The sequence below is a fragment of the Labrus mixtus genome, chromosome 7 (genome assembly GCF_963584025.1).
Source record: "Labrus mixtus chromosome 7, fLabMix1.1, whole genome shotgun sequence".
Lineage (NCBI taxonomy): Eukaryota > Metazoa > Chordata > Actinopteri > Labriformes > Labridae > Labrus > Labrus mixtus.
In genome coordinates this window covers 10,396,185-10,417,600 of record NC_083618.1, presented here as the reverse complement: position 1 = coordinate 10,417,600, position 21,416 = coordinate 10,396,185, and the positions used below count along the sequence as shown (strand labels likewise).

Genomic DNA, 21,416 nt, shown 5'->3' with positions numbered 1-21,416 from the left:
AAGGCTGCGCTGAGATAGCGGCGCGGAGTGGACTCTCTGTCTCATTCATGGTCTCATTATGCCAAAGTCATCCATACCACGAATACAGTTATAAACTCTTTTGTTAATAAATAAATACATCTCATAGGTTTCCTTTTTTTTATTGAACACACTCTCTTAATTCAGCAGAGGAGCTGAGCAGCAGCTCTGAAGGCTGGTATTCTATACACGGTGTAGCCTACTTTTTTCACATTTATTTGTAACAGGTCAGGTATGTTACACTTATAAAAAGGTACAAAATATATTACCGACTAAGCATGACTTAATAAACAAAGGAACAAAACGTAACAAAAACATATCAAAATAAATAGAAAAAATAACACCAAAGAAAAATCTGACATCAAAATCTGTAAATTTGGTTGATTTGTAAAGCTTGTTTAGTTCTAATATTTTAAAGTGTTTTTTTTTTTTTTAGAAGTTTGTTAATTTATTGTTTAGGCTAAATATTGTTTACATAGCCTACATCAAGAATGTCGAACCTATACCTTGTAAGACCAAGTGTTGCTTTTGCCCATTATTGCACAAAGAGGCTCTGAACAAAATGCATTTTTAAAATCGTAGCATGCCACTGATATCTTGAATGGCATCTTAAACACCTGGTGTAACTGTGTACATTTCCATAATAATAATAATCCAATCGGACTGTCGACAGCTGTTCTTGAGAGTTCTAATGAATTTAATCGAGGCGCCACCCCACTGACTCTGCCAGCTGGCCTTGTTATTTATTTATTTATTTACTTGTTGTGTATTGTAATTGAACTGTCAACATTGTTTTTCGTATGTATGAAGTGACCAGGTGGTAAATGAGTTTCCCCGCAGCTTTCTTATCTAATAGTGTGTAGGTGTTCATAAAAGAGCTGGGTCTTGAGCTTTTTCTTAAAGGTGCAAAGGGGCTCTGCAGATCGAGTGGAGTTTAGTTGTTCGTTCCACCACGGGGGGTGACAGAGGAGAAGAGTCTTGGGGCCCTGTCATGAAGGTTGGGAGTGTGGACCTGGACAAGAGTTTAGGTATAGAGGAGCTGTATAAGTCACTGTTTTGTAAGCAAGCATCAGGGTTTTAAACTTGATCCGAGCAGTAACTGGGAGCTTGTGGGGATATGAACAGCGGAGTGACGTGCTGCTTTGGGTAGGTTAAAGACCAGTTGAGCTGCTGCGCTTTGGATCATCTGCAGGGGTTTGATAATGCTTGAAGAAAGACCTGTCAGTAAGGAGTTCCAATAGTCAATGCATGATATCACAAGAGCTGGTACCATGCAGGAGCTGTGTAGCATGCTCTGACAGGTAAGGTCTGATCTTCCTGATGTTGTACAGCGCAAATGGACATGACCAGGCTTTCATGGCCACTTGAATCTTAAATGTAGCTGGTCATCAATGATGAAACCTAGGTACCGGGCGGCGTGGAAAGACCTGTTTTTTACCCAGGAAAAGGCGCTTCAGATCTGTCAAGCTAGATCCATTACCTAAACTTCTCACTTATGTCAAATCATGAAAAGAATAACAGATAGATTTACTTATTATTTAGATTTAGATTTTTTATTTTTTTTGATCTCCATAGCAAAGTAGATTCCGTAGAGAAAGGAGTGCTACATCAGTGTTAGGCCTATGTTTAGTATTAAACATAAGAAAAGCACAAACAAATAAGGAACTTGTCTTTTTTGATGTAGAGAAGGTTTATTATATGCTGTGGAAAGATCGACTCCTCATTAAATTGACATCTTTGGGGACAAGTGGGAAAACTTACGATTGAGTTATGTGTTTTTCAATTTGCAGAAAAAATCAGGTTAAAGTAGGTACAGAATACTCCAGTGTATATAAAGTTGAGAATGGGACACCTCAAGGTAGAGTGCGTATCCCACTATTATTCAACATTGAATAATAGTGGGAAGTGTTCAAGTGTTCAAGTGGAATTGAACATTGTTATTGACTTTGAATTACACAAATTGTAGGGAAGTCATGCAGTTTGAACACATCATGATGTTTTTTTTATTTACCATTGTCTAATAGTCATGTAGCAGACAGACCTTGAACACATCATAACACTGTGTCTGAAAAAACGTTACACACAGAAAACTTGCACACTGAGTCAGATGCCTTTATTTTTCTGTTACTTGCGAAAATTCGCTTGATGATCATGAGACAAAATGTACTCGTACTTACCAAGCAGTCTAAGCAGTGAATATGATTTTGTGCTTATTTCACTCCTTGAAAAAAGAAAAGAAGAACATCAGGTCCCCTCCTGAAAACAAAACAAGTGAACTCTCTAAAACCTTTTTCACACATACAGAAATCTCCTGAAAAACTACCCGGAGGTTCTTTAGGCTATGTGTGAACGCAAACAGCCGAATTTGTCGCGCAGACTTTACCCAGAGTTTCTCTGACCATACCCCTATTATATCCACAGAAAATCTGAGTGAGCTGATGTCTGAGCGCGGCCGCATATACTCCGGAGATTTCAACTCGAGCCAATGGGAAGAGAATGACGTTTATATACAGTGACCGGCTGCAATGTCTGCAGTGTCTGCACACGACCACTGCGACCTCAATGCATGTAATTAAATGGCTGCATTCTGTTTTCTGTTCATCAGTATGTTGTTCTCCTCTCTTTTGTGGATGTTGTCATTCCATTGGATTACACATGGCATTGATATAAAGGCAAATATTCTCATTATAGCGTCGTGTAGCGGACTCTGTTGCTACGGCCGCTACTTCTGCGTTGTTTATTTATGTCACGTCTTACCTCGGGAAATCCAGTGTGAGTATAAATGCTTCCAACCTCCGGAAATATTGTCTTCAGACACATAAACTTGTCAACTGTACTGATTTATGATGAATGATATAAAAACTGCTATCATATGCTTATTCCTTATCTGTAATGGTTGTAGAAATGTATTAATGATAAGGCCAAGTGGACAGAGCAGGCTCTCTCTTACTTCAGGTAAATGATTGAAGGTTAATGCATGGCAATAAAGATCATAACTGTCCACTGTTCCCCTTGTGTATAATCAATGAATAATATTGACTAGCATGTAACAAGTATATTTTTATGAAGGTCTCACTTTTGATGAGTCGAGATGGACAACGTTGACATCTTTGTGTCTGAAATCCATATCTTTTGAGGAACCTGAAGGATAAAAGTACAGCCGGTACTTGTGTGATGAGGTGTTAAATAACAGTGTTCTGACCTGTGCCGGGTTATGCGCCTTACCCAATGCCGTGGCTCTTATCTGATGAAATGGAGGTATAAAAGATGGTGTTGCTGCAGCAAGGGAGCAAATGTGAGCTGTGATCACCATGAAAGCGTCAACAAGTCTGAGAGTGCGCCTGCCAGTGCTGGTTCTGGTGCTGGAGGTTGTCATTTTAACTCTTTTTGCTTTGTTTGTCACTTATGATGACAATGCAAATGCCAAGTTCCAAAACAACCAGACCAACCCAATGGAGAACTCCCTGTATAGAGACTATCCCTTCTTTGCAGATGTGCAGGTGATGATCTTCGTGGGTTTCGGCTGCTTGCTGGCATTCTTTCGATTCTATGGTTTCAGTGGGATGGTCTTCAACTTTCTCACTGCTACATTTTCAATCCAGTGGGCCATCCTGATTCAAGGATTCTTCCAGTTCTACAGTGGTGGTAAAATCCATCTAGGAGTGGTTAACCTGCTGAATGCAGAGTTTGCCTGCGCTGTGGTCCTCATCTCTTTTGGAGCTGTGATCGGGAAGACCAGTCCAGTTCAGCTGCTAGTCATGGCTCTGCTAGAGGTACCGTTCTTTGCTGTGACAGAGTGGGCTGTGTTAAAATACATCAGGATCAATGACGCAGGGGGGTCTATTCTCATTCACTTGTTTGCCTGCTATTTTGGACTAGGGGTCACGTTTGTCCTGTACCGTCCCAGCCTGAACAAGGGACATCCTAAAGAGATTACTAGTTACCAGTCTGACATCCTCTGTGTTTTGGGGACGCTGTTCCTTTGGGTGTTCTGGCCTTCGTTCAACTCTGCGCTGACCTTAAAGGGTGATGATCAACACAGAGCAGTCCTCCACACCTTTATCGGTCTAAGCTCATCCACTATGACTGCCTTTGCACTCTCTGCAGTGTTCAACAAGAGAGGCAAGCTCACAATGGCCGATATTCAGAACGTGACTTTGGCGGGGGGTGTGACAGTTGGAGCTTCTGTGGACATGATGATTTCTCCCGCAGCTGCATATGCTCTGGGCATCATGGGCTGCACCGCCTGTTTCTTTGGCTACAGATACCTGACCCCTTTCATGGCCCACAAGCTGAAGATCCAAGACCAGTGTGGTATTCATAACCTCCATGGGCTCACCGGCCTTATATCATCTACCGCAGGGATCTGTGCCATCCTTCTAGCCACGGAGGAAACCTACGGGCCCAGCATGTACCAGATCTTCTCCCACCGTGCTCCACCTGTGGGAGATCCAAAGCTGCTGGAGCTGCAGGATCTGATCCCAGGATTGAAACCTGGCCTTGGTCGTACAGCGCAGACACAAGCTCTATATCAGCTAGCAGCTATCTTCTCCACCATTGCAGCGTCAGCAGTAGGCGGGCTGATCACTGGCTTTGTCATGAAGCTACCCTTCATGGCGTCCCCGTCTGATGAGGACTGCTTTGATGATGAACTTTTCTTTGACATGCCCTCTGACTTTGAGAGATCAAAGGATCTTAAGATCAATATAGACAATGATGAAAAAGAAAAAGTGAGCTCTGATACCAAAAGTTAAGCTGTCATACGGAGCCAGTTATTCTGAGTTGTTCCTGTTTGTAATTATTGTCATTGCTACTATTTCCAAAATGTAGATAGTTTTGATAATTGTTTGATAGTGTTGTAAATGTTGATTGATTATTACGTGTGTTGAAGAGTTTGTGTCTGAAACATAAGCCAAAGGTTTATTGTTGCATTTCAAGTTTTGAACTCAAAATTGCAATTGACAGGTGAAAGTGTAAAATATGACATGTAACACAATGTATGGTGTTGTATTAAATAAATCACTTTAAATCATACTGATGGGACCTTTGTATTGCTCTTTCTATTATTATTAAATATATTTCTGCATTTTTTCTCCACTTACAGAAATAATGAACATGAGCACTTACAAATCAGTAAAACATCCAATTTCTTATGGCATCAATCAACATCCTAAGGACAAGGCAACCCACAACAATACAAGAACTTAAACTCCACATTCTGTAGCACGTTGTGTACAGGGAAGTACAAAACCATCTCCTTGTTAATTGATAATCCTGAACAATGCGGATTGGATCTTTTAGATTAAGTGAATTAATTACTTTGTAATGTTAAGGAATACATAAACTGTGATTTGAAACTTATTTTAGAATTAGTCATTTGTATTTGTCCTTCAGTTACATAACCTGGTCTTGGTGCCAAATCTAATGTGCAGTTATATAAACTGACATTATCAACAAGATGCTGGCAGGTCATCAACATCTGATCAGGTGTCACCTGAGCCAACAAGGTTAAGAATCTGACTACCTGTTGAAGTTATTTTGGCAGGTTAATATTTAGTGATGTTGATTCCCAACCCCAATAATACATTCTCTACTGCCTTTGAAACTCAAAGAGTGTAAAACATCAAGCATCTTGAAACCCTTTCCTTATTCTCTAAATCTCCTGCAGCCTTTTCTGGAGGTCAAGGCAAGGCTTAAACTACTCTGTGTTTCTTCAGTTAGACGGGCTGTTAAATTGTATAATATGTTTGTCTTACATTTTTAGTCAGTCTAAGTTTTTCAATTAAAATTGGTGATCAAACTTCAAACAAGATTGATACTTCTACTAAATAAACATCAAGTTTTGCCTTCATTAAAGTTTATTGTGTCATTAAGGAAAGAGATGATTAGATTACGAGTGTTGAGTTATCCAGTCAGGGTGGTGACACCCTGCATTAAAAGGCTCTTGGTTGATTACAAAGGTTGAAGACTTGTCCACACTTTGTCTTGTATTTACAGATAGGTTAGTATCATTTTATCATGATGATAGGAGTCAAGTTCTATTTAGTGTCCAGGTTCATTGTATTCTGTATAAAGAGTATAACTGACTGATTTATTATCATCGCCTTTGAGACAGTGACCCCTCAAAATTTGATTTAAAAAAAAGAAGATATGTGGCTGTCTTTATTCTTTATAGATATGTAGTTGATTGTTTTGTTGCTTCTCAGTCCTGTTGCTATAAAAACACTAATCATTTTAACAGCCCTGTTAGTGATTTCGCAGGTGTCCTGAACAAGCCATCAATCATTATAAAATTGTATTATCTTCCACACTGATTAAAGCTTACTTAACTGGTTCCCCTGCCACCATAAATACTGTTATGTAATAGAAGTACAGACCTAATGACCTGTCTTCCAAGAAGTCCAGCTCACTGATATTAGGGGATATTTAGATTTAATGTGTTGAAGCAATGAGAAAAGCTGCAGTTCACATGTAAAACAGGTACAGTCTGATCAAAGATTTACAGGCTCAACCCTTAAAAAACATAAATCAAAACTCAATAATTGTTCATGGTAAGAAGACGAGCTGGCATGTGTAACAATGACGTTATCTAGAGAATTACATAGATTGACTTTTTAAGCATCCCTTCACTTAAATATTAGTTATGCTCAGTGTTACTTCAGCTTTGATGTATGATTTCAGAATGACTGTGAGTGCAGAGTTCATCTGCTAAAGTGGAAAAATTGGGATGCAACAACCTGAAACTTGAAATTAAATGTTTTGCTAAGAAAACACTGTCAGCCACAAAATATAATTTAAAGCAGATTATTATTGATATATTCAAATGTGTGGGATGGATTTCGAATTATTCATGGGTATTACTTCAGTGGAGATCATACAAAAATAATCCCAGAGTGATTCTAGAAATATATCATCTGAATTTTATAACACCTGTAAGTTCAAGTCTCAAGTAAACAGTTTGCACGACATGCGCTTTATCTTTATCACGTGACGATTGTGATTTTTTTAATGCAGCGACAATGCACAAACAGTGCCATCTTGTGGCTGCAGGTCAAGTTGCACAAAAACTATTTTTGGCCTCCCACCATCAGCAGTCACGCTTCTCTCAGAGATGGTTGGCGTATTCCTCCCCACTGTCTGCAAGGTGGACAGTTTTGGTGCGCTGAGTTTGTACAGAAGCATACAGATCAGACAAGGTGGACACAACATCTGTGCTGGGCTCATCCTCTTTCTCTGACTCCAGGTGCTCCTCTAAGAGAACCACGTCTGAGAACTGAATCTGAGGAGAGCTGCGGCCAGACTGCAGCCTGGGAGGCTTCAGGGTCAGGTTGGCATAGCAGTCCTGAATTTTGGATTGGCAGGAGAGACAGAAAACAATTATGTAAGCTCTTTACACAATTTATAGAGAATTGGTTGTTGTAAATCATTTTAGCAAAAATAATCAGAAGTAGGCCTAAACAAAAAACACATCAGTATTTGCATTCACTTACAACTGCTTCTTTTCCTGAATCTTTCAAAACGGTTAGGCATGCAAGTGAACTTTTACAGGTAACATGTAAGTCTATGTTCAGGGGTTTAAAGACCCTACCTGTGAGTCAGAGTTGACTCTCTGTAGTGGATGAGTGTTGGCGAACAAAGCCGCGTCTGTGGAAAACAACATAACACTGTCAGCAGACACAGAGAAACGCACAGAGAGATACACAAGGGTGTAAAAAAAAAAAAAGAACACAGCACTAACTTGTCTGCATGTGGCCTAAGTTTCCATAAATAGGATTGTCTTCCATCTGCCTTGGCCCCCTTCTAAAATTAAATGGAGAAGATATATAATTTTCAGTTTGGCAATGACTCCTAAAAGTGTAGAACATCACAGATGATGTTATTTTAAAGACAGTGAATACAGAAAATACATTTCTACATACCTCTGTCTCTTCATTGGTTGGCATCTCCATTTTCCTGTTGTAAAATTAATCAAAAGAATATCCATCAAAAGTTACAGTATATGATTAGGTTTTCTCTTCTTTTAGAGTAAATTATTTATTTACCTGAACAACATTTTGATACACAGCAAAATATATTCAAACAGAGTGAGAGGAGCAGAAATATGTTGATGATCAGGAGCAGCCATTGCAGATGAAGCGGCAGACAGAAAATAAAGTCCAATCCTAGAGAAAGAGAGAACATGTTGATACTGTTCATTAAAGAAATTACAGATACCTAAGAGACAATCTTTAAAAACACAGTGCAGATCTCCAGGCATAGGAGTGAAATATTTAGTCTAATAGGAAACATTTGTCACCCACACAGTGAGGTTAAGGCTAACCACCAACTCTCACAATAAAATCAAGTTCAAAGAAACAAGAACAAGGGGCAGTTTATTTTTAGACCACATTACATAGAGCCTGTTTAAATGAATAGTAATTAGACTACATAAAAGACCCTGATACATCTTAAAATACTAAGCTAAGTGCAAAGTTTGTGAAGAAGATAAATCGGACATATAAGCAAACAGATTTGCTCTGCTGCTTTGCTCAGTTTTCTGCAGAACAAGCTGTGGTTTTACTGCAGTCATGCACATGCAAACTCACTCTGTGCACAGTAGAGTCTGTTTATGTTGCAAACAAAACTTCATCAGCAAACCATTGGATGCGTTTCCTCCTTTAAAATGTATACAAAGCCTAATTGAGACCAAAGAAGTGTGGGCTACTCTGATGTAACCCTGACTACACTGCATTACAGAACAACACTCAATCTACCCAGTCAGAGTTTACTACAAGACATTAAATGGAAAAAAATATATCTTATAGTTTGGCATTCAATACATTTTCAGCAGAATTCAGTGCTCTTGCACCACTTGTACAAATATCGACATTTCACTTGTTTGTGTCTTGTTTACAAGAAAAAAAACAGCGTATATATACAGCACAAAGGTTTAGGGATGACTATTTTTTATATGCTATACCAGAGTGAGAAGCATCTCCAATTCATTATGACTACCACCAAGATAATAAAATACATCCACAGTAGTAGTGGTCATCACAATGTGAAACACCTTCTGTCTGAGAAATTGCAGATCACCTTCAGGAAGCAGCAGCACCTTAAAATACACACAACATGATGCCAAACATGCCTCTACAGCAACTGTGTTTCACTCACTGTAATTATTTAGTGGCAGTTTCATCTGAGAGTTTGTGAAAGGAATAAATTATATCTCATTGTTACCATGGCAGCATTACAAACGAGTTTTAATAGTTGTGGTTAGTAATGACTTTTGTATCAGTTACAAAGGTTCAAGAGTTGTCGCAGATTGTAAACATTACATGATGATTGCAACAATACATGGAGAATAACAATTCAGCTGCAGATGTTTACTTGTTAAAAAAAATAATAATAATAATTCTTCAGGATTAAATTGGACCTTTGCACTTCCTTAATTTGTACGTTCCTCAAAAGAAAATGGAAAAGTCACACCCTTGCGCAGTCCTGTTATTCATTCTTTTTTAAAATCTGTTTGCTGTCCACACAAACTAGTCGGACAAATTTGGCCCATGGATATGTTTGTCTTTTGGCCTAGTTCACGCATGTTTTTAAGCATTGTAATTAAATGTATAAATGTATTCCTACATTTATTCTGTACACAGGGCTGTGACCCCGAGTTGTGGCCAGGGGTGGCATGGGTCCCCATTGAAATCTGATTGCATGAAGGTGGTAGTTGTGTCTATCAATGAAATGTTTCTTATGAAACCATGATTATTATTTATGTTGTACCATTGAATCTACTGATGAATTCAGACCCTTACTCACTCACTCAATAAAATAAAGAAAATAAATCCGATTGCAATCATTTATTATATTCAACTACATTTATTTACACAGGGTTTTAACAAGTTGCTGGTACTCTTGCTCTCATAATCAAGTACATTTCTTTTGTTAGTACTTAAAATTGTGACCTTGAACATACATCTTATGTTTGAGTTCATGAAGAATTAAGCTTAGAAGATTATGCAAGTAAAAAAACTAAAACAAATATTGCATCAATAAGTTACATTAATGTTAGTAGCCAAAGTGGATATAATTAGTAGAGACAGAAGGGGTTAATAAATGCTTTTCATTCCTCCTTTTGGTCAAAACTGCTGTTAAATGAGTTTGAAAATAAAATTGTATAAACTTCAAAACCTAAACACCATAAAAAAATAACCGTAGAGCTCACTATAAGAGGCTCCATTTTCCAACAGTGATCTTATACGAATAATCAAAAATATCCAATAGCTAGTTTTTACAACACATCACTAAACTACCATTGGTTTCTGATATCCTAACTGTACTCTGTTGTTTTAATAGAGTTAGTCACAAAAGTAGACGATTAACTGACCAAAAATCTGAGTATATTAACTTACATTAACTCTTGACTCAGTTTTAGTTTGTGGACTCAACTCTTTTAAACCTGTGTCGAAATAGTACTTGGATTATAAATTTGCTCAGCGTTATATTTGAGCAGCTGTGATAAGTCAGACTCTTTCATGCTGTCAGTGATTAAAGGGTTACTCTTAATCACAATTACTGAGCATGTGATATCTCTTAAAAGCGAATTTCATGAATGCCTTTTCCATCTCACATCAACCCCACACATCAACAATAATCACATTCATAATCATCAACCCTCACATTTAGATCCCATATCTGCAGTGACTTACCTTTGAGTGTAGCATTACAACAGTGTGCCATGTCAGTGAAGCTCTTTCTATACAGTTGATATGATAAACCAGAACACCGCTTGTTACACGTTTCTGCTCATACGTTGTGATGCAGAGACAATGCTGTTGTTCTTTAAGAACTGCTTACACCCTACAGGATGTGCTCTTGTGCAGAAAACCACAAACCTTTTTAGAGACAGCAACAAGGAAACAGGCACAGTGTGAATTTCTCTGACACTAAAGTGACAATATTGCCAAAGATTATACATTTTGTTGAATTAATGCAACCAGTTTTCAATGAGATCGTGAAGATATTTCCTTTCAGTAGCTTTAAGAATACAAAAAAGGAACATGTGTTTCAATGTCAGATATTATCAATGGACAAAACAATGGTAAACGGTGACGTTCCCTTTTCACTGTCAGGAATTTGTGTGTCAAATTGAAAATGACGTGCAAACTGATCACTTCAATTCAATAATACATTTTATGTTATCCCCGCTTCACAAATCTTGTTATACAACTTTAACTTTGGCTGTGAGCTGCTTGGTGAAACAGTGACAATGACTTTTCTTCAGTGTGAGGAAAAAAAAAATTCACAGTAGCTCCTCTAACGTTCAATGAAGGATAGTGTTGATTAACTTTTTCTTTATCTTGACGACATCATGGATTGGAAAGTACCTATCTCTCTGTCTCTCTCTGCATGGCTAGACATGATAAACCTCAGCTTCAGCCTGGAACTTTGGATACTTGCTTTTAAAATTGAGAGCTTAAAAATGTAGACTTCCTCAGGGATAATAGAGCCAACAATAACAATCAAATAATGATGATCAAATTACTAATTTTTACAAGTTGTGCCCAAAACCTAGTTATTACCCTCTTTGTATACCTAATTTTTTTCATCAGCCTATCTTTGGCGCATCAAATCTCTAAAATGTCTGTGTCATAAAAAGAAGAAATGTCAGCCTTCTCGTGCGGTGAATCCATTTTCTGTCAAATTGGTGCCATTGCCTGCACCAATTTATAAGGATTAACAGTGCTGTGAGTGTGCACAGGGCATATACTTACAGGTATGTCGATATGCATTTTGTTTTAGTAACAAAGTTTTAGTTAACTAAATCTGAAACGCAAAAGAGAGATCAATTTAAATGATTGTAAGCATTGCAGTTAGCAAGAATTTCAGCTAAAAAATGTATAAAAGGCTCTGTCAAGACACACACACACACACACACACACACACACACACACACACACACACACACACACACACACACACACACACACCCCCCCCCCCCCCCCCCCCCCACACACACACACACACACACACACACACACACACACACACACACAGTGACTAAGACCATGATTAGACCTGTTCTCAGGAATATGTGGGTGTGGACAAGTTTGTTTGATTGACAGCTTCACTACTCTGTTAAATTTGTAGAACACATTTGGGTAGGGTGACTTCTTGACCTGTTATCATACTTATTGATTCTTTGAACACCTGTGTGGGATTTGAAAATTAATAATTATAAGCTTTTATTTGTAAATTACACACTGTTCAGAAGAGACCAAAACATAATCCTACTCATTGTGTAAGTTTAATTTATTTTAAAAGTTGGCTTTAAAAAAATGTTTTAATTAAAAATAAAAATAAGTAGATCACTGGTTTCGTGAGAATGACCCAGCTGGGAGAATTGGCTGAAGAATCCAGGGTGGGGGATCCCCTGCAACTCCAACCACCTCCCTCTTCATCATATCCTGTAGATAGCAAAAACAAAACAAAAGCATATTCTTGATCAGCTGTCACCTTTCTTTACAAAATTAATAGAAACAAACAAAGTCTGCAAACCATACATTTCTCTACCTAGATAACATCCTTGCATGTTTCCTTAAATAAACAAACTTAAACCGAAGGACACAACAATATCTTTTAAGAAATAATATTCATACTACACTACATGGATGGCTAAATAAATTCGTAGTTATTTGGAACAAACTGACTCACCTACTATTTACTCCATTTTAAAATAATTTGCGATCTCGTATTTTTTTGACACCCTGTATGTAGGCCAATTTACAGTCTATGGTAGCCTACTGTAGGCTACTTACCTTTGCAAATGTCTGGGTGGCAGTATCTCAGTCTGTAGGGACTTGGGTTGGGAACCAGAGGGTCACCGGTTCAAGTCCTGGTGCGGACCAAATATGGAAGTTGTTCTGGTAGCTGGAGAGGTGCCAGATCACCTCCTGAGCCCCCTCCCCACCACCACCTCAGGAGCGCCCGCTGTGACGTCACCCTGAGGTCTCTCCATTAGTGCATGTCCATAGGATCCTGTTTGTGCGTGTGTATATGTCAGCCTATGTGTGTGTTGCATGATTTACAGAGTGTAAAAACTGAAATAAAAGTAAATCTTAATCTTTGCATGAGCCGAGGGGGCGTGACCAGGGAGCTCCAGTCCTACACCTGTGAGCAAAAGCAGCAGACTTTGTCCTCCGTGTATTCACCTAAAAGTATTCCTTAGCACTAAATAATAAGTCTAAAATGGGAAACTTGACCAGATACCGCACGCTTTTCCCCGCCAACTATCATACTTCTATAATGTGTAGTAAGTGTAACGACTAAGTGTAACCCCCCCACGGTAACACCTCCTGGGACTTTAAATCCGTCGGACCTGCCCAGACATAGGCTACCTACTACGGGGCGGTCCTTGTCCCTCTTCTCCCGCCCCTTGCTCCGCTTCTGCCCTCTTTTCTCCTGAACGCTGATGTGTTACTAACTTCAGTGTTAACTCTGCCAAAATGTTCAATTTCGGACCAAAATTGTTGCTGCTTTTCCTCCTGGCTTTCCCCTGTGGATTAGTATCCATCGGTAAGTGCTTTTCTTTCTTTGTTGGAAGACGTTTTATCCCTCGTCTCACTTCGGCTGATAAAAAAGGTTTTACACACAGACGAACTTATTGACGTGGCACAGTCTCAGAGCTCCTCCAGCAGATGTTAGTCTGTAACACCACTTTGATAACTTCAAAATATGTAAGGTTAAAGAATGATTTGACTCATGGTTTTGAAAGTAGGCCAGTTGTATCTATTTTCTCTTTCTCTCGTAAATGAATGAAACCATCCACCATCAGCTTCGCTCGTTACTAAAATATGAATCTCGATCATTAAAATGAAGTAAAGTGTCACTTTATGAGCTTTAAACATCATCTTAAAGAAAGTTAAATCACTGAGATGCAGCAACAGGTAACAGCTACTGGGACACGTCACCATAGATAAGATGTTACCTTGTGTTTGTTTGTCTTAGTTAGACTATATTTGTGTTATATTTACCGCAAACTGGACACTTATTTTAAACATGGACTAATGTTGTTTTGCTCTTTTTCTTTTTTGTCCTGGAAACAAAGTGGCCGGTTAGTCTGCACACAGTGGAAATACCTGGCAACAAAAAAAAAAGTGTCATCATATGTGAAAAATGGCCTAACCATTCATTTCAAACTGCATTATTGCTTCTACCAAATAATTCTCTTACACGTAACTCAAAGACACTGTTGCCTTATGGCTTAAGAGTTTGCTAAACTATATTGTGCCCAATAGGTGTGTAGTATTAATACTTCTAACAAAATAAGTGTTTTATTTCTTCTCAACACTTTGATAACTTATTGTTTGTGTACCCTTAAGTATTGTGGATAAGCATCCATCGGATATTTCGCTCATTAAAAAAGATCAAATGTTTCGAAATGATAGTTTTTCATTAAACTAAATCAGTAATATAATGTCCAAAACAAAATACTGTATGGTATAATCTTATACCTTCAATACAACATCAGCCATATTATATTCCATCATCCATTTAACACTGAAATGTACAACAATATGTGGTATACACCTCTGTGTCTCTTGTCCCACACAGGCCAGGTCTCAGCAGACTCGGACTCCGCTGAGGACGTTGCCGAGGACACCGATGCTGCAGTGGATGAGGAGGAAGATGATGAAGAAGAGGTGCTTGTTGAGGAAGATCAGATGCAACCCACGGTATGTGTGTTTGAATCGCACAGCGGCTTATAAAAACATGGATTCATATGCAGATGATCAAGTCACAATGTTATCTTGCGCTCCTTGTCAGGAGGGAGAAGAAGATGACACTGATGAAGGAGCAGATAAACAGCTAACGTCCCACCCTGATGCTGACACAACCATCATCTTCATGACAGGAGAAGGTCTGCTTCTTTCAGAGAGATTCACAGCATTGTCGCTCAGCAATATCTGTTGTTATGTCTTTTCATTAGATCTCATGGCTTATACTTAATCACATTATTTTATCATTTATTTGTTCTTTTAATACATTTAGAGTTTCCTGCCAATGAAATTGTGAGGTTCCTGGTGGGTTTCACCAACAAGGGAAGTCAGGACTTCTCCATTCAGTCGCTGGAGGCCTCCTTCCGCTACCCCCAAGACTTCCAGTTCTACATTCAGAATGTAAGCTTGATGTGATACTGCTTAGAAATGTTTTTTTCTTTGATCAAAAAGTTGTTTTATTTCTTCGGCTAAAACAATTCTCCCTTACATTCTACAGTCGAAACTGTGTCCGTAGAAACTATCAACTCTGAAGGCCTTATTTGTTACTCGTGCTAAACTTTGAAGATTTCCTTTGTTTATACTTCTATATTTTCCTATTCACTTTTTCCCATTCTTTTTGTTGTCACGGTAAACAAGCTGATGTAATTTAATGATGCACGTTGTTTGTGTTATATAGTTCACAGCTTTGCCTCTGAACACTGTAGTCAAGCCAGAGTCTCAGGCCTCCTTCGAGTACTCCTTCATCCCAGCCCAGCCAATGGCAGGTCGTCCATTCGGTCTCGTCATCCTCCTCAACTATCTTGACACAGAGGTAAAGAAAAGATGTCATTATAAAACGAGTGTTTGTGGTGGTGACTAGTGTTTGAGGTTTATTCAGACTGGGGTTATTAGAAAAAGGACAGGGACAATGTTAGCTGCTAACTGAGAAGATGTAAAATAGAAAGGTTTGTCACTGCCACCTCAGATTCTGAAGATTCATGAAGATGAATACCTGGTGAAGCAATTCTGTTTTCTATCTCTTCATATAACAGTTGCATCCATTACAGACTCAAGGTCCAGATAAAAGACACCACAATACATACAAAGACAGTGCAATACATACACATTTAGAAAAGCACAATAAAAGTTCCTTATTTATAACTAATATTCAAAGTAGCATGGAGAGTATTGACCCGTGCAGTCACACACATCTCACTTGCACTGCACCATCTAGCTCACTTTAGTAATATTATATTCAAAGCATCATTATAGGCTACTTGAAGTCTCTGCATTCTTACTTTCTTATAGTTTGTCCACCCTGTAAGTGTGCTGTATACAGAGGTTTACAATAGGCTGTAAATAGAGACATCTTTAAAACATCTGGCCACAAACTAAGGCTGCAATCAAGGATGTTTGCTTTTTCAAACATCTTGCAGCATTTCATTTATACATCATCATCATCAGTCATTTTTTCAGTGATAAAATTACCAAGATATTTGAATTTATCTTGACAGTCAAAATCATGGTTCACCAGTTTAACAGCAGGAAATTTCAGTGTCTGTTCCTCTTTAATGCGACATATCATACAGCACTCTTACTGTCGTTATATATTATATCATGGTGCGCACAATGAACAGATCATACAGTCAGCAGCTGCTGGAGCACAGCCCTTCTTGGACTGAAAACAGCCAGGTCATCTGCATACATTAGATGGTTCACTCGACTGTTACCAATCCTGCTAACAGTATTACAGGCTTTCACCTGCTTGGACAGATCATCAGTATACAAATTAAAAAGAACAGGGGGCACAATTCCCCCTAGTCTAACACCATTAGTTACACCAAATAGGGCTGACACACCATGGCCTGACTTAACCTGCATTGTCTGGTGGGTGAACCAGTAAGCCAAGATTCTCAAAGTGTGTTGGGCACTCCTCTTTCAGTCATTCTAACAAACAGCTTCTCATGATTAACTCGATGCATCTGAATATTAGACAAAAAACCCTTCTCGTATCACCATTGTCAAATCCTTAAGTACAGGCTATTAAGCTTGGACGACTTCCCGAATTTAAAAACTGCCTGTTCGATAGATAAAGTCCTACATGGGCTGGCTCCACCTCCACTAAATGATTACATCAAACAGAAAGCTATCAGTGACTCTTCAACTAGAGCCACTGCTAGAGGTGAATGTGAGGTTCTCCTCAGACAATCCACGTTTGATCAAAAATGTTTTGTTGTTCCAAGGAGCACATTATGGAACAGCTTACCACTCAGTCAGAGAATGTTTCAGCTTTGCCAATTTCAAGGGTCATCACAAACCAGACCTGTGACCATGTCTAGCCATCTTACACTTTACTTTAAACTGTATTTCAGACCCATAAATCCAAGTAATCATAAAAAAGCACAAGAAATATAAACACAGGACAGAATCTATTTCTAATTTAGTGTCCATACATACAGTTATGTATGTGCATATACATGTCTGTATATGCAAATTATGTGCAATAAGGCTATGTGCATTTACACTAGCACTTTAAAGTTACTGGCTCAAGGGCAAATTTGCAATTTACATCACTCCCCTATAATCATGTGCAACACTCTGAAGGTCACTTTATCTAGGTTTGTTCTAAAAAAAGAAAACACACAGCCATTTTATATGCTTGTATGAATGAGTCCCTGTAAACTAATGTACAGTTAATGTTGTTGTCTAGGCAATATTTGTTGTTTGATTTTTGCTTGTCATTGTGGTTACACATAAATGTGTATATGTGTGTACCACCAACCTGCCAAGGGACTACAGATGGAAATTAGCCAATGGCTACAATCTGGAATATTTACATGTTTATGTTCATTAATGGGAAATGTCCATATTCATAAAATAATAATAAAATAAAACATATAGGAACTGACAAGTTCTGACCTCTTTATCTGTTTACAATTTCCTTTAGGGTGTATAAGCACAAGTCTGTGTCTTGATTAGCTTTAAACCCAAACAGGTTGTCTGAAGAGTTCATTTATTTATTTAATCGTTAAAGCAGAGTCCTTCTAGGACTTTTGTTAGTATGCTGGCTAAAGCTATGGGCCTGTAGTTATCTACGCTTCAGGTTTACCAGCCTTGTCTTTGATGACTGGATTTAACAGACAACACTGAGTCAGGTAACAGCTCATGAATCATGACAGAGGTAAAACAAATTGAAAGAAGAGGAGCTATCCTCTGAACTGTATATTTAAGGTGTTCAGCAGTAATATGGTATAAGCCACTTGCTTTGAATTTGACAGCTTCTTTATAGCTTAAATCACTTCATGTAAATGTAACCAAATTGAAGCATCACACTCCACATTCCCTGCTTTATATGCCCAACTTTTGATACTTAAATAATAAACTATAATGCTGTGGTCATGACTCAATATTTTCTGTTCCAGAAACACCTTTTATAGTTCATTGTAGAAACGTTTTACAGTTGATAAGAACTCTAACTTCCTTCCAGAAACCAGTGGGATTTTTTGACTGGACTCGGACCTTTTGGCCTGCTCATTTTTACAAATGAAACTGATGGCATACATATATCTTGCATCAGTCAGCTTTCCTCGTTCATTCTTGTGTAATGGCTCTATTGGTGGCACCAAGCTCTTTTTCTGACTGTTATCATTTCCATTAACATTAAACTGAGCACATTTTCTTCATTGTGTTTTCTGTCTTTCTTCAGGGTGCCGTGTTCCAGACTGCGATTTACAACCAGACTGTCACCATCATTGAGCGCGAAGAGGGACTGGACGGAGAAACGTAAGACTCACTTCTATTCACTCCAATTTCCTTTTGTTGTTCTGTCCTATTATGCACAATACTTCAACGTTTCGAACGAGGTCAAGCCAATACTTTTTATGCAACTCAAATAAAATCAAGGAAAACTGTAAGCTTTAGTGTGGCACAGTAGGCATTTTGGTTGTGTATTAAACCAGTTTTTGAGTTTCACTTTTATGTTTTGATTGAATAATTTAGCCCTCCTATTGCTCACTTGCCTTGTCCCTTAAGGGTACAACAAGCCTGCTTCACAATTGCAGCTCTCCCTGTTGCTTTCAGCACATGTAGGAACCTGTAAAAAAAGGTGTGAAATTGGCACAAAGAAATCACTTGTCAGAATTGTGTGGCTGGTGCAAGATGCAGATTCTGTCACCAACAAATTGGACAAGAATGAGAAAATGTTTTCCATCCAGAAATCTCTTATCATGAGATAAGATCATGTTAAAGCTGCAGGTAATTGAGGGTCGCTTTATGGATCAGTTATTTTGTATTAAATCAAACATCTCGGTTGCTGCCGATATTTTAGTTATTTAGCACAGATAGCATCAAATGGTCTGAATGTACTGTATTTAGTATAACTTGAGTCATCTTAAAATTATTTTTTTTAATTGTCTTCAGTCATCCAGAAGTCCTAGGTCACTATTAGAGTTTGGTATGTGAAGCCACAGCGGTATTTGGGACTCTTTCAGTGATTTCAGCTCAGTTGATGAATTGATTTTGTTTTCCTGCAGGATGTTCATGTACATCTTCTTGGTTGGACTGGTGGCCCTGATGCTGTTTGGGATGTACCAGGTCCTGGAGACACGGACGGTATGTATGTCCTCTATCAGCTTGTCTATATCTGTCCCACTGAGGAAATATCTTCGAATATGGTACAAATGTCGACTTAGGCCCAACGATGGTCTGATAGAATGTGGTGGTTAAATGTCACTGTGACATCTAAAAAAAAAAGAGAGAAATGGTTTTGGCCTTAACTCACACACTTGCTTTGAGACAGTATCACAAAAGATTAGACATTTCAATATCAGGGCAAAATAATTAAGTGATGACATATTTTACCTCAAAGGTCAGATTCACTGGGAAATCAGAATGTCTAGTAAAAGCTATTTTCTGGATATCATTTTCGTCCCATTCTTTGAACTTGACATCCCAGGAACACTTTGAGGGAATTTCTTAACATTTCCTGTTTTTAACCAGTAAATACAACAGCCGTTACTGAATAAAGTCCCCTTTTCAAAGGGATGTGGCATCAACCCTGTCAATACATAATTCTGCCAAAACCTGATTACATTTAAAACTAAGCAAGTAAATGGTTTAAAAATAGGTCATAACATCTTGTTGTCTTTCTTTCTTTTTCAGAAAAAGAGACTCTCAGTGAAAATAGAGAAGGGAACTGGTGGGATAAGCGATGTTGACATCAGCTGGATTCCTCAGGAGACTCTCAACGTCATGAGTATGTTCATTTTTTATAGTTGATCAGACTAAACTAAACTAAAAGGTAGTCTTTGTTCATATTAATATGTCTTTTCGTGATTATTAAGCAAAAACCCATCTGATCTTTATGTGCTCTCTCACAGACAAGGCTTCCCCTAAAGCATCTCCACGGAAACGAACCAACAGGGCTGCCGGAGCAGATCAATAAAAACTGGTCATTTCCATCCATCATCATACTGTCCATCAGGCTTTCAACGCTCCTTTCCTCGCCACACTAACCTCATTGCCATCCACAAAGGAACAACATTTCTGGAATACAATATCCGTTCCGAGCAGAGACGTTTGTTCTGTCTGCTGCTCTGCTGGTACGACGACCAGAGAGCATCCTGAACTCTGCTGCTCTGATCAGAGCATCAGACACTAACAGGACTAAACTATAGTTCTTTGTAAGGGAACATTTCTATCAGTGTGTCTATGTGAAAAACGATAAGCCTAAAACTCAAACGTTCTTTTAATGGAAATGTAAAGGGATATAATAGGGTAAACACTTCTCCCCAGTGTTGAGGATTTTATAACTTCTGATGATTTACATTTCATATCTTAAATTTTGATAAATACCCCTCCCCTCTATCACGTTCCTTGTTTAAACTCTTTTTTTGCGATGCCCTGAAAAGACTTGATGTCAAGAACAAATAGACGCAATTGATAAAAAAATCTTTCCAACTGATGACGCTCCTGTTTCAACATCTGGTCATATATGGTCTGAGTTTTGTATTTAAATGTTGTTTGTTAACGGGGCAATGGCAGCTGCAAATACAATGAACATTCAAACAGTATTCTTTGGAGGTTTTCTACAGGTCAATACACCTGTTTTATCACCTGACTGTTGTGAGAGTCTCAGGGGAGAAGTTCAGTCACTAAGTGTCATTGATGCAATATTTCTGGTTGCATACTATTGTTTGAGAAAAAACACTTTTAAAATGCAATAAAAGAGTGAACAAAGTGTATTGCTTCCTTTTGTTTGCTCTCTATTCTTAAGTTATTACACTTTTATTATTAAGGGATCAAATATAACGTTGTTGTCTTTGACATTCTAAGAACTTTGTGCATTCATATTTTTAACTACTGCCAAAACTAATAATTATACCCGTTTATTAACCTGGCCTGTCCACGGTTACCCGGCTGCTCACCAACACAGTTCCCATGGTGATGTCATCAGATGTCTGATTTAATCGAACTAGTAATGCAACCCAAAGACACTGAATTTATTATATATTTAAGACAAGGAGTGGATTCAAATTCTCACTTTAAAGATTTTAAATAGTTTTTTTAAATAGAAACACATCTGAACAGAGCTTGGCTTTTGGCTTAAAGTTACACTAAAAAATAGAAAAAGTTTAATTGATACATTTAATGTATTAA

At 38.2% G+C, this 21,416-nt stretch overlaps 2 protein-coding genes and 1 long non-coding RNA gene across 3 annotated transcripts; 2 read left to right on the top strand and 1 right to left on the bottom strand.

The window, feature by feature from the left end:
- Nucleotides 1-3,298: 3,298 nt before the first annotated feature.
- LOC132977874 (ammonium transporter Rh type B-like) lies at nt 3,299-5,014 on the top strand. The gene has a single exon (XM_061042776.1). The coding sequence runs from the start codon at nt 3,330-3,332 to the stop codon at nt 4,770-4,772; it is 1,443 nt and encodes a 480-aa protein (XP_060898759.1). The 5' UTR covers nt 3,299-3,329; the 3' UTR covers nt 4,773-5,014.
- Nucleotides 5,015-12,294: 7,280 nt separating this feature from the next.
- Nucleotides 12,295-13,242, bottom strand: LOC132977873 (uncharacterized). The gene is made up of 2 exons (XR_009673856.1): nt 12,819-13,242; nt 12,295-12,467 (listed from the first exon to the last, which is right to left on the bottom strand). It is a non-coding gene; the product is annotated as an uncharacterized LOC132977873 (long non-coding RNA).
- Nucleotides 13,243-13,416: 174 nt separating this feature from the next.
- Nucleotides 13,417-20,997, top strand: LOC132977872 (translocon-associated protein subunit alpha-like). The gene is made up of 9 exons (XM_061042774.1): nt 13,417-13,575; nt 14,614-14,735; nt 14,827-14,920; nt 15,052-15,179; nt 15,457-15,591; nt 18,466-18,542; nt 19,292-19,370; nt 19,920-20,013; nt 20,138-20,997. The coding sequence occupies exons 1-9, from the start codon at nt 13,506-13,508 to the stop codon at nt 20,200-20,202; spliced, it is 864 nt and encodes a 287-aa protein (XP_060898757.1). The 5' UTR covers nt 13,417-13,505; the 3' UTR covers nt 20,203-20,997.
- The last annotated feature ends 419 nt before the right edge of the window (nt 20,998-21,416 follow it).